The following is a 13,386-nucleotide window of genomic DNA, read 5'->3' as shown; positions in this document are numbered from 1 at the left end:
CTAAATAAGCTCTAATCTTACCAAAGCCTTATGGTTCCTGTAAGGACACGATTCCTTTGCGGCCCATTAACATTTTTGGGCTCACACACGAAAGATCCCTCACAATATGATTTGTAGAGAGTGGGCTTGAAAAGCTAGCCGCTGGTCAAGGGGCGATGCCCGGTCATGGTTTTTAGAGGAGTTCATGTAGAAAAAAGGAGTTGGGTTTGAACATTTAAGCCCTAAGGCGTCGCACCCTATGGGATGGGACTCCTCGGAGTTGGTCCGAGGACCATTGAGGCCTTATCCCGGTTACCCAACGACGGACTTTCTTCAGTGAGGTCCGGTGTTGTTGAGAGGTTCTCCCCCATGTAGTCTTTCTTTTTCGGATGTGGGATGGGACTCCCTCTCAGATTTACTTACTTTCTTCTTTTATACTAGCTTGCATTCGCTGTCCTTCGTCCACGTGTAGGGTCAATCTTTACAAAAACTGACATTTGTCTCATCAGTCCAATCCCGGAATTGTTGGGGATGGTTCGATAAAGCTAAAGAGTACGGCTCTGTCAGGGGCAGCGCATTGAATGGCAATGAGAGCAGCTTTCCCGGATATTCTTTGATTCTCTTTTAAGCTTGGCCCTATACCGGTTTTATCCTTCTTCTTTTGGTGAGGTTTTGGATCTGCCGAGGACTGAGTTGTCTTCGGCTGCACCACAAAAATGTTTGGTGCTCTGCATTGTAGAGCTTGGGCCATAGTTCTCCTCGGCTCGGGCCTTTGGACTCTCTAAGGACAAATGGGCTTGGTCCGTGAATTATTGGGCCCCACAATAGCCCCTCAAAACCCTTCTATCCGACTTCCGGGTTGGAAAGGAGGGTTTTGGCAAACCCGGGCCCTTAATGTGGCTTAATTAGTTCAACCCCGCATTTATGTGAGCGGTTTTCCACCTGTCCAGGAAGTTAGCCGGTTTTCAAGGGATTCCGTTTAATCTGCTCGTGATCTACTCCTACCGCTTGGCTGTCCCAGACGCGCCCTTAATGAATCCCCTTTACGAGGCTCATTTATGTCCGGCGGCTCATCTGATAAGGTGGGGAAATGGAATGGACGCCTCTTTTTTCTTCAGATTCTTTTGGAAACTTGAATGCATTTAATACTCTTCGTTTTGCCCTTCCTATAAGAAGGCAAGCAGGAGGCCATCACTTTCATGCAGACTCCTTTCCTTCCTTCTGAGATCTGAAACTCGTAGCCTCCTTTAGCGTCTGCTTAGCCCGTTTGTTATACACCATATCAGTATACGCCTACCATAACGAACGATGAAGAAACCATGCCCCTCCTCAAGACACCATGTTCTGATAAAGCTTGAAATGGCTCGATCAGGGCAAGGGTGGCGCAGACTTAAGATTTGTCCCGCCTCTCTTTCAGCCAAAATCCGAAACAGGGGCTCGTCACGTCGAATTCTCGGCGTGACTGAGTCAAGAACACCCAATATCAGCACCACCCGGCTCCTCACGAGCGTACCTAACATGGCACCAGTGTGTTAGGAGTCAGGGCTGAGGCAGGGGCGAAGTGCTTTTGCTTCTCCCTCTCTTTGCTCACTGGTGCCCTCCTCCGCCTTCCTCTTATAGTCTTCCCAGCACCAGTCCCGCCCTGATGCTGTCCTTCTCCCTCTTTTGCTCCTCTCTTTGTCTCTTCATCTCTTCCCCTCTTCTTCTCCTCCTTCTCTTACTCATGTCCTCCATCTTCTTCACTCATCTCCTCCATCTTCTTCATTGATTTCTTCCTTACTATTTCCTTCTTCTTCATTCTTTTTTTTTTTTTGAAGTGAGTTCTTCTCTTAGTATGAGCAGCAATGAGGCAGAGATTGGAGAGACTTTGAAGACAAGTTTAAAAGGCGCTTGACCGTTTGCTTATCTGTACCGTGGATGTTAGTGCTGCTTCGGCAGCCCCTCTTTTGTATAGGCTTGTTAAAGCCCCTTTTTGTACATTGTAATAATTTTTCATATTAATAAAAGTTGTTTCTATTTCATTTTGCATGTTTTGTCTTTGTTTTATAAATTTGCAAGCGCCGCTCGGCACAATACTATAGCATCTAGATCAATGTCAACTAAGACCAAAAATACTCGATAATAAAAAGATGTCGCCATAACTCTAATAAAAATGCTTGGCATAATAAGGCCGACCAGTGAAAAGTAATAATTACCCATGCTAGCCGAGGAGAGAACTGAAGGCTTGATGCCGTGTGAGAAATAACCATTTGAAGACATATCACCCACCAGATGAACAGCCCTCTTAGGCCAATGAATACTGGGGCGTTCTAGCACCTTCCTTACACCTTCGTTGGGCCTAACCCTTTAGGGTGTTTAAGCCATGGATGAAGTGACCTGACCTTTTATCAAGTAGCCCATCTTGCGAAATTCAAACCTTTTCTTATCCGAGTAGTTGGTTTCCCCGTAGGCTTGGGTCCGAGGAACGTACAACGCCTTGGTTCCGTCCAAAACTTGTAGTAACAGGAGTTTTTGTACTTGGTTTCCCCATAGGCTTGAGTCCGAGGACCATACAAGGCCTTGGTTCTGTCCAAACTTGTAGTAATAGGAGTTCTTGTACTTGGTTTCCCCATAGGCTCAAGTTTGAGGACCATACAAGGCCTTGGTTCTGTCCAAAACTTTATGCTCTTTTTACGCACTTGGTCTTTCCTCAGGTATCTCACAAGTTTCCGAGCAGGAGGTTGTCCTCGGCAGCGATTATTCCCCGGCGTGGGCCGTAGTCCGTGGGCCTCCATGTAGAATGGGCCTGGGACGCGAATTTATTAGGCCCACAGATTTAGAGGCATTTCCGTAGTCTTTGGTCACGCGGTACTTTTTGGCATCCCAGTGTTCGAGGTGCGCCTTCACGAGGCTCCTTTAATATTGCAGATGGCGTGGGAAATCAAGCCGGAGACATTTTGTCCGTAGCGTTCCTTGGGACGTTGCGTGCATTAAATGCCACCACTTTAGCTTTTTGAATAAATAGGAGAGAAAGCTGTCTTACCTTCGCACAAATCCTTCAGTCTCCTCTCCTAGTACATCATGTTTGAGGCGAGGGTTGGGGCAAAGGAACTCTCTCCGCCACAAAGGCGCCGTGTCTTCCTGAGACTCCAGATAGTGGGGTACGGGCAAAGGAGGCATAAATTCAAGAGAATATTCCAGTTCGAGAGAGGGGAAAGGGTGTTTCTCCCTCTTTTAGTCAAAATCCGAAGCAGGTTCTGGTCATGCCAGATTTTTGGTATGTCCGAAGAAGGAATTTCCGCCGTCAACGCCGTCTGCCTTATAGCAGGCAAATTTCTGCGGGGGCTTCCCAACTTCCGGCTCCCTGCACCTTTTCTGTAGATGGTGTTAGCCTGAGGTCAGGTTCTTTGGCTGCCTGAGTTATGGGCACGTAGAAGCGTCGAGGAATAGTTTCCTTAGACGACATCTTGGAACAGTAGCCAATCTCTCCTCTGAGCTATCTCCTCGGCATCATCTTCACTCTTTTGTGCTTTTCTTTTGCTTATGCAGTTAACTCTAATGTAAGCTTGTTTCAGCTTTTATTGTACACTGTACTGTTCTTTTGTCTTAATAAAAGATGTGTTTATTTCTTTATACATACTCTTTTTTTTTTTGCAACAACCACTTTGGGTCTGAATATTAAGTCTAAGCCTGCCTTTAACAGTATTCTGGGCAGAAGAACACTTTAACACAAACCCTTATTAGTTTAAACTCGCAAATATTATCAAGTATAACAATGGTAATCCTCAATAGATTAAATTCATGGAACTAACCGAGATAGCTGTTGAGCGCTGCGCGATGCACGCTAGACCAATTCCCGAGAACGATAAACTCTAAACAATTCGTCTGAGATGATAGTCGAGTAGCGAAGGACTTTGTGCTTTCGGGTAATATGTTGTACCGTAGCGCATCATTCCCTTTGGTACGGGGGATCCGAGGGTAGACCGGAGAGCCCGTGCAATTAAGGGATTGACCCAACTGTTAACGAGGAGTTCTTTTCGGATGGATCTTGAGGTTTACGTGCCATAGTACTTGGTTTTCCCCATAGGCTTGAGTCCGTGGACCATGCAAGGCCTTGGTTCTGTCCAAAACTTATGAGATTGTCTTTTTTACGTACTTGGTTTCCCCATAGGCTTGAGTCCGAGGACCATGCAAGGCCTTGGTTCTGTCCAAAACTTATGAATCTTTTTATGTACTTGGTTTCCCCATAGGCTTGAGTCCGAGGACCATGCAAGGCCTTGGTTCTGTCCAAAACTTATGATCTTTTTTACGTACTTGGTTTCCCCATAAGCTTGAGTCCGAGGACCATGCAAGGCCTTGGTCTGAGATCTTTTATGTACATAGGCTTGAGGACCATGCAAGGCCTTGGTTCTGTCCAAAACTTATGATCTTTTTATGTACTTGGTTTCCCCATAGGCTTGAGTCCGTGGACCATGCAAGGCCTTGGTTCTGTCCAAAACTTGTAAGATTTCTTTTATGTACTTGGCTTCCCCATAGGCTTGAGTCCGTGGACCATGCAAGGCCTTGGTTCTGTCCAAAACTTGTGAGATTTCTTTTATGTACTTAGTTTCCCCATAGGCTTGAGTCCGAGGACCATGCAAGGCCTTGATAGGCTGAGTTCGCGGACCATGCAAGGCCTTGTTCTGTCCAAACTTATGATCTTTTTTATGTGTGGTTTCCCATAGGCTTGGTCGAGACATGCAAGCATTGATCTGTCCAAACTTATGTCTTATCTTTATGTTACTTGGATTTTCCCATAGCTTGGTCGAGGACCATGCAAGGCCTATGTTCTGTCCAAAACTTAATGATCTTTTTTGTATTGGTTCCCCATAGCGCTTGATCTGACATGCAAGGCCTTGTTTGTCAAACTTAGGATCTTTTATGTACTTGGTTTCCCAATAGCATTGGGTCCGAGGCCTAATGACAAGGGCCTTGTTTTGTCCAAAATTATGATTTTTGTGTACTTGGTTTCTCCCATAGGCTTGAGTCCTGGAACCATGCAAGGCCTTGGTTCTGTCCAAAACTTATGATCTTTTATGTACTTGGTTTCCCCATAGGCTTGGGTCGAGGACCATGCAGGGCCTTGTTCTGTCCAAAACTTATGATCTTTTTACGTACTTGGTTTCCCCATAGGCTTGGGTCCGAGGACCATGCAAGGCCTTGGTTCTGTCCAAAACTTATGATCTTTTTACGTACTTGGTTTCCCCATAGGCTTGAGTCCGTGGACCATGCAAGGCCTTGGTTCTGTCCAAAACTTATAAAATTTCTTTTATTCGGTTTACTTTTCGACCAGAAGCCCCTATACCAGGGCGGGGAAAGTTGGCTTGAGGCCGGAAGCCCCTAGAGATGCCCGCGCCCTTGGCACTGTAAGGCGTAGCCCCTAGCAGAAGCTTATGCCGGAGCAACAACTGTATGTCGCCGGAGTTGGAGGAGGCCCCAGGAATTTCTGCTTGCTAGAGAGCTGACTCCACCGCCACCTGCGCCAACGTGTAAGCCTTCCCACAGACGGCGCCAATTGTAGGGACACGATTCCTTTGCGGCCCATTAACATTTTTGGGCTCACACACGAAAGATCCCTCACAATATGATTTGTAGAGAGTGGGCTTGAAAAGCTAGCCGCTGGTCAAGGGGCGATGCCCGATCATGGTTTTTAGAGGAGTTCATGTAGAAAAAAGGAGTTGGGCTTGAACATTTAAGCCCTAAGGCGTCGCACCCTATGGGATGGGACTCCTCGGAGTTGATCCGAGGACCATTGAGGCCTTATCCCGGTTATCCAACGACGGACTTTCTTCAGTGAGGTCCGGTGTTGTTGAGAGGTTCTCCCCTATGTAGTCTTTCTTTTTCGGAGGTGGGATGGGGCTCCCTTTAGGTTTACTTACTTTCTTCTTTTATACTCGTCTGCGTTAACTGTCCTTCGTCCACGTGTAGGGTTAATCTTTACAAGACTGATATTTGTCCCATCAGTCTAATCCCAGAATTATTGGGGATGGTCGATAAGGCTGCAGAGTATGGCTCTGTCAGGGGCAGCGCATTGAATGGCAATGAGAGCAGTTTTTCCGAATATTCTTAGATTCTCTTTTAAGCTTGGTCCTGTACCGGTTTTATCCTTCTTCTTTTGGTGAGGTTTTGGATCTGCCGAGGACTGAGTTGTCCTCGGCTGCACCACAAAAATGTTTGGTGCTCTGCATTGTAGAGCTTGGGCCATAGTTCTCCTCGGCTCGGGCCTTTGGACTCTCTAAGGACAAATGGGCTTGGTCCGTGAATTATTGGGCCCCACAGTACCTATTTCCCTTTCAAAAAATAGTTACATATTGTACTAATTAAAAGATGAGTCAGAAGGTTGAATCCACCATTCACCTTACTGTCTTTGAAGTACCTATTAATTTTTCAAATTAAGAGGCTATACTTGTGGTATGTATATAGAATAATTGTCACTAATCTAACTTATTTTGATTAGTATTCGGTGTAATATTCTAGTATTTGTGGTGCAATTGATTAAGTAGTGAACTTCCAAGTTGGATATTAATAGTAAGAATGAGTAGTTAATATAATATAATTGAATCTATACTTATTTTTTATGAACATAATTGAATCTAAACTCATAAGTCTAAATTTTTTAGATTAAATGGTATCTCTAACTACTTAATTGGAGTATCTTTTTATACTCTCCCCAATAGCAGACAGCTATACACCCTTTATCACGGTTGGTTCAAGCACACACCTTATACCATTTTTTTTTTTTTTAATAAATAATTCTACATCAATTTTAAACTATTCTTTTAATATAATACTCCTAAGGTCAATTTTAAAGTCATTTAAAGATGCGAATTTGATTAAAGAATCAACGTTTAGTAGTTTTAGTAAATGCTCCTAATATTAAATGATTCATCGCTATTTGCATGACATAAGCGAATATGTCACAAAGAGAAGAAAATGCCCTTTTTTCTACAATTGATAGGGATTAGGGAAGACTTGAAGACAAGATGACTCGTGACTTGGTGTTCACACAAACAAACAAGTTACCTTGTCCTTCTTATCTCATTCTTTTATTATTTTCATATTATCCTTTTGGTTACTCTCTTTGACCCAATCTTTTACTTCATTATTCTTACTTTCTGGACAAATTAAACCTCAGTATAAGCCTACTTATATGTTACAAATTTACGAAGTGGTCAGAATCTGTTAGTTTTGCTTCTTCTTCTTCTTCTTCTTCTTCTTCCTGTTCTTCATCACCATTATGGATACTGAAAAGCGGCAGCTTCACTTGTTTTTCTTCCCATTCCTGGCTTCAGGACACCTGATCCCAGCCATAGACATGGCCAAGCAATTTGCTTTGCGTGGTTTGAAAATAAGCATAATCACCACTCCTCTGAATGCCTCCTTGTTCTCCAAAACCATTGAAAAAAGCAAAACCATGGGGTTAGATATGAATGTTCTTGTCATCGAATTCCCTTGTGTTGAGGTTGGATTGCCCATAGGATGTGAGAGCTACCAATTGGCTACTTCACTTGATCTTCGGACGAAATTCTTTCAGGCTACCGCCATGCTAGAGCAACCACTCGGGAAACTTATTCAAGAATATGCTCCTGATTGCCTTGTGGCCAGCACTTTGTTTCCTTGGACCACTGGTGTTGCTAAGAAGTTTGGCATACCGAGGCTTATTTTGCATTCAATTAGTTTTTTCTCTATGTGTACCTTTGAATGTCTGAGACTATACGAACCTCACAAAAAAGTTTCATCAGAAACAGAACCATTTATCATCCCCAACTTCCCTGATGAGATCAAGATGACAAGAAAGCAACTGCCAGATTTTTATACGCAAAATGTTCAAACATATGCAACGAAGATGTATGAACAAGTACTAGAAGCAGAGCTGACGAGTTTTGGGGCTGTTTTCAATAGCTTCTATGAGCTTGAACCGGCTTATGCAAACTTTTACAAGAAGGTGCTTGGACGGAAGGCTTGGCAGATAGGCCCAGTTTCACTATGCAATCAGGACACTGAAGATAAAGCACAAAGGGGAAAGGAAGCCTCCATTGATTTCCACGAATGTTTCGAATGGCTTAATTCGAAGAAACCAGATTCGGTTGTTTATGTATGTTTTGGAAGTATGGCAAACTTCAATGATTCCCAGCTAAAGGAAATAGCAATAGGTCTTGAGGCTTCTGAGCAGCAATTCATTTGGGTGGTGAAGAAAGAAAAGAATGATGGAGGAAAAGAAGAATGGCTGCCTGATGGGTTTGAGCAAAGAGTGAAAGGGAAGGGTCTAATTATAAGAGGTTGGGCACCCCAGATGATGATTCTTGATCATAAAGCGGTTGGAGGATTTGTGACTCATTGTGGTTGGAATTCTACCTTGGAGGGAGTTTCTGCTGGGCTTCCAATGGTTACATGGCCAGTTTCCGCTGAGCAATTTTTCAATGAAAAGTTTGTAACCCAAATTTTGAGAATTGGAGTTGCTGTTGGTGCCCAACAATGGGCCAGATTTGTGGGAGATAGCATCAAGAGCGAAGCCATAGAGAAGGCGGTGATTCAAATAATGGTTGGGGCAGAAGCAGAGGAAATAAGAAGCAGAGCCAGAGAGCTTGGGAAGAAGGCAAAGAAGGCTGTTGAAGAAGGTGGATCATCTTACTCTGATTTGAATTCTTTAATCGAAGAACTGAGGTCACATGGAATTGCTGGTGCAGCAAGCAAAAACTAGTTGATTTTTTTTTTTTTGGGTGTGTTTTTCCCGGTTCATGTCTTTGAACTTTGAAGCGTCTATAAATAAATAAGCTCTATTTTTCTTAAGGATATGTCAACATGAAAAAGTCAATCTTGTGCCCCGTTTAACCGTTTTAGACATCAAGTTTTAAGTCTGAAAACATTTGCAATGAAAATGTCTTATTTGTTGGTGTTTGATTGTGTTCCTGAAAGTAACCTGACAAGCATTTTTATATTTTTGGCTTGCACGAAAAATTTCAAAATTTCCTATAGGAGAGAGAGAGATAATAGATAGAAACTTTATTGATGTAAACTATATGAATTACAAGCTCTGCCGTGAGGGAGTGTTACCAAGCTACGCCATACATAGGAGGGAGTGCTACCAAGCCATACATAGGAGGGAGTGCTACCAAGAACTGCATCCATGAATGAGCATTTGGGGAAATATCTTGCTTTATACACCTTATAAAACAGATAATGAGTATTATGGATCAGCTGCCATGCCTATTTAGCAAATAAAGCTAAATTATATGCTTGAATATCCCGAAAGCCCATGCCACCATTTTGTTTAGGAGTACACAACTTCTTCCAATTTGTCTATCCCCACCAATATGTTGCCAAAGTAGAGTTGATGGTATCACATAAGGCCTTAGGAATTTTAAAAATTCCCATAATGTAGGTAGGTATTGCCTGAGCAACTATTTTGATTAACATTTCCCTACTTGCTTTTGAGATGAATTTTTCTTTCCACCCCAAAACTCTACTAGTAATTTTTTCCCAAAGATCTCTAAAGGTATTCACCTTAGATTTACACCCACCATTGGAAGGCCCAAGTACTTCTCACAATCCTCCATAATTCTTGCCCCCATCAATCTTTGAATATTCCTTTTAACATCGAGGCTTGTATTACGACGGAAGCAAATTGAAGTCTTCTGTCTATTTATTGCTTGACCTGATGCTTCCTCATAAAGAGGTGTTGGCATTCCTCCACTGTAGCTTGGCAAAAAATGAAGCTATCATCTACAAACAAGAGATGAGATACGCATAACCCATTGGTGCAAGACAAAATACCATGAGGCTATGGGATGCAACAACTTGTCTAATCAATGAGGAGAGGCCTTCTGCACATAATAGGAATAGATAAGGAGATATTGGGTCTCATTGCTTAATACCCCGAGATGGAGTGATGTATCCTCTAGGCTCACCATTTATAAGCACCAAGTATGAAGTAGTAAAAACTATTTCTATAGCAAACTAGACCCATCATACATCAATTCCTAGTTTGATCATAATCTGCCTGAGAATCCGTTTATAAATTCTGACACTGGCCCCAATAATGAGCTTGACATATGTCAACCAACAGTAAATAAAGAGTTCAAAATAGTTTGGAAGTAATCACAACTCAAAAGTGCTCAAGTCGCTTTGAAATCAATACTGAAAAATGACCTTTGCTCACTTTTTTGACCATATATTTTTGTCCACAAAGAATTTTTTAGTGAGATTTATTTCTTTGGAAATTATACATCTTGGGCTTCAATTTTAAAACAAATTTTACCTAATTTGGACTTAGATTAAGTAAGTTATGACCATTTGAAGTTGGGCTAATTAGGCAGTCCGATTTTTTGTGTTTTAAAACTTCATTTTAAGGGCCCAAAACATCATGCTCTGATGTGGGCTGGCCCATAGACCCTTGGAACGTCCAAAGACAATTAGAAAGTCCTAGAAACCCTAATTTTAACTTATAAATACTTATCTTATGTCTCCAATCAAAACCCTAGCTAAAGAGAGGGATTTTTTGGCCTTCATATTCTCTAAAACCCTTTTTTCTCTTTTCAAAACCCTAGGGCAGCACCTTAGCACACTTTTTACAAAATTAAAACCCCTCTTTAGTTAGTTCTAAGGCAAAAACTATTTTCCAAATTTTATTTCTCAAAACCTTTTTCAAATCTTTTTGTTCTTGAGTTGTGATTACTAACAATTGTGGTGTTCTTTGATTATCTTTGTCTTCTCCATCTAATCTTTGTGTTGTAGGCACTGAGGGGTCGGTTAAACAACTTTAAATCTGTGATTCTAAAACAAGGTGAGCCTCTTTTTCATGGTTTCCCACTTTACTTAATATGATTCACATGATTTTCTTGATATAGTTTCTCCATTTTATTGTATTTGATTTGTTTGTTGTTCTTAATTATGTTTGATATGTTTTAATATGATTTTAGGTTGTTTATAATTTGTTTTGGGTTGTTCTTGTTTCGTTATTTTGGTTTCATGTAAAGTATAACATGTATGTTGATGTTATGTTTGTTTAGTATAATTTTTTGTTTTGTTTCATGTTTATTTGTTTATATTGATGTTTGTTTTATTTGCTTCATGTTAGTTTAAGTGTTTAGGGTTCTAACATGCATGTTTGATTTATGTTTTAATATATTTGACTGATTAAATCTGCAAAAATGTAATTTTTTCGAATTTGTACTAAAGGATGCGTATATGCACCCCGAACCCAGATTATGACAAAATCTTGTTTTTTATTATTTTAATTACTTTTTAACATGTTATTTGATTCTGTTTGACTCTTTTTAGGTTAATATGTTTATGTTTAATTATTTACCATGTTTATTTGAATCTCTTTGCCATATTTAGTTTATTTAATATCTTTTCCTTGTATGTTTATATTTAATTGTCAACTTTCCATATTTAATTTATTTTGTTTGATTATGTTTTATTTGTTTCATTTTATATTATGATCTTTAATGTGTTGTGTGTTTTATTTCCTTAAGTGCATGATGTATGTTTAGGTTAAGGATTAGGACTCTCTTAATAAACTATTTAATTAAATATGGTCTAGCAACACATAATGGAGGCTGGCCCACAAGCACGATAGTCTTGGGTGCCTAACACCTTCCCAAGTTGTACCTAAACTCTAGACCCATAATTTGGTACGTGGACCCATGTATGTAAGTGATTGACCCAAAATGCCCAATATGGTTCCTAGACCTAAACTAGGTGGCAACTACAATTTTCTCCACCACGGTCCACTTGGCCAAGGCATACTTTCCTTTGCGCCCACACCACTCGATCATATGCCTTTCTAATATCCAGTTTGATGGCCATCTGCCCCTTCCTCCCTGTTCTTTTATTCCTTATCTTGTGCAAAACCTCAAATGCTACTGTAGTATTATCAGTAATTAAATGGCTAGGAACAAAAGCATTTTGTGAATCCAAAATAACATTGGGCAAGATCATTTTTAGCTGGTTTGCTAGCACTTTGGACACCAATTTGGAGATAACATTAGTAAGGCTAATCGGTCTATAATCAGCTACTATTTTAGGCTCATTAATCTTGGGTATGAGTGCAATGTGAGTGTAATTCATCTTTCACAAAAAATGACCAGAAGTCAAAACAACTTCTATAATATCAGTCCCTACTATATTCCAATATTTTTGAAAAAAAGAAGGGAGACATACCATCAGGGCCTGGAGACTTTGAAGGGTGCATTTGGAAGAGAGCTCGTTTGATCTCATCCATTGAACATGGTTTGAGGAGTATTTGATTCATATCAGGTGTGACAACCCAATCCACCTTGTCTAGAATAGTATTCAACTCATTCGGATTTGAAATTGTGTAAAGCCTCTAAAAATAATCCTTGGTCACCCTTTCCTTGTCCTCTTATGAAGTACACCAACGACCCCCATCATCCATAAAACTGCCAATGTGATTTTATCTCTGGCGTTGACTGGCTCTCTAATGGAAATATTTTGTGTTCCTGTCACCAATAGGCAACTAGATAGCATGAAATCATTGTCTCCAAGACAGTTCCTCTTGATATAAAAGGGCATTAATCTCATCTTTGACTACCTGTATCATATCTAAATTTGCTGCATCGTTCATTGTCATGAGCTGCTCTAGTAGCTTTTCTTTTTCCTCTAACCGTGTATTAAAGCTTCCTATGTTTCTACTCCGTGCTACCAGGGCCATACGGCACACCTTGATTTTTGAGAATAGCCGAAACATTGGGCAACCCGTAAGGGTTTTCCTATTCCAAGCTTCCTGTATAATGTTTTCACATTCAAGATGTGTCGCCCACTTCTCCTCAAACCTATTTGAGATTTCCTTCCTTCTTCCATTCTGTGTATCCCCCTGTAATGTTTGTACGATTGGATCATGGTCTAAATATGATGCTTGGAGGTGCCACATCATGGCCTATGGAAATAATTCCCTCTATTCAAGTGTTGCACAAAAACACCCTTATTCCCTGTAAAGCTCTCCTAGTGGGGAACGAAATCAGTGCATACAAGGACGTACTATGGGCTTATGTGATTCGAAGCCAACCACTATGTATTGCAAGAAACACCTATGTGTAGCTATGTATACCTAATGAAAGCCTTAAAGAGCCTCTTAACACTTACCTACCTAAACCAAGCAAGATTCCAGAATCAATCCACTACTAGCAAGATATAGCTCAGCCAAAAAATGTGAGGGCCTGCACAAGCTGCAATCAAACTAAAGCGCGTTAGCTAGGCCGTTTTCAATAAGGGGCGCATTACCACTTTACTAATAACATAGAAAGAGCTTTTTTGGCTCAAAATGCCCCGTCAACAAAGTTAGGGCTCTCCAGACCTTCCCCACCCCCTTTCCATTCTTCCTTCCCCTCTCATTCCCCATTTTTCAATAAAGAAGCACCGCTACCT

General features: G+C 41.2%; 1 protein-coding gene across 1 annotated transcript; it reads left to right on the top strand.

Annotated features, from left to right (window-relative positions):
* Positions 1–7,064: 7,064 nt before the first annotated feature.
* On the top strand, positions 7,065–8,896 carry LOC115967631 (scopoletin glucosyltransferase-like). The gene has a single exon (XM_031086770.1). The coding sequence runs from the start codon at positions 7,235–7,237 to the stop codon at positions 8,696–8,698; it is 1,464 nt and encodes a 487-aa protein (XP_030942630.1). The 5' UTR covers positions 7,065–7,234; the 3' UTR covers positions 8,699–8,896.
* Positions 8,897–13,386: the final 4,490 nt, after the last annotated feature.

The sequence above is a fragment of the Quercus lobata genome, chromosome 11 (assembly GCF_001633185.2).
Source record: "Quercus lobata isolate SW786 chromosome 11, ValleyOak3.0 Primary Assembly, whole genome shotgun sequence".
In the NCBI taxonomy this organism is placed as follows: Eukaryota; Viridiplantae; Streptophyta; class Magnoliopsida; order Fagales; family Fagaceae; genus Quercus; species Quercus lobata.
This window is presented reverse-complemented; position numbering and strand designations above follow the sequence as displayed.

Bases quoted from the DNA above. Each gene is read 5' to 3' on its own strand.
- LOC115967631 (XM_031086770.1), top strand. From the start codon at position 7,235: ATGGATACTGAAAAGCGGCAGCTTCACTTGTTTTTCTTCCCATTCCTG.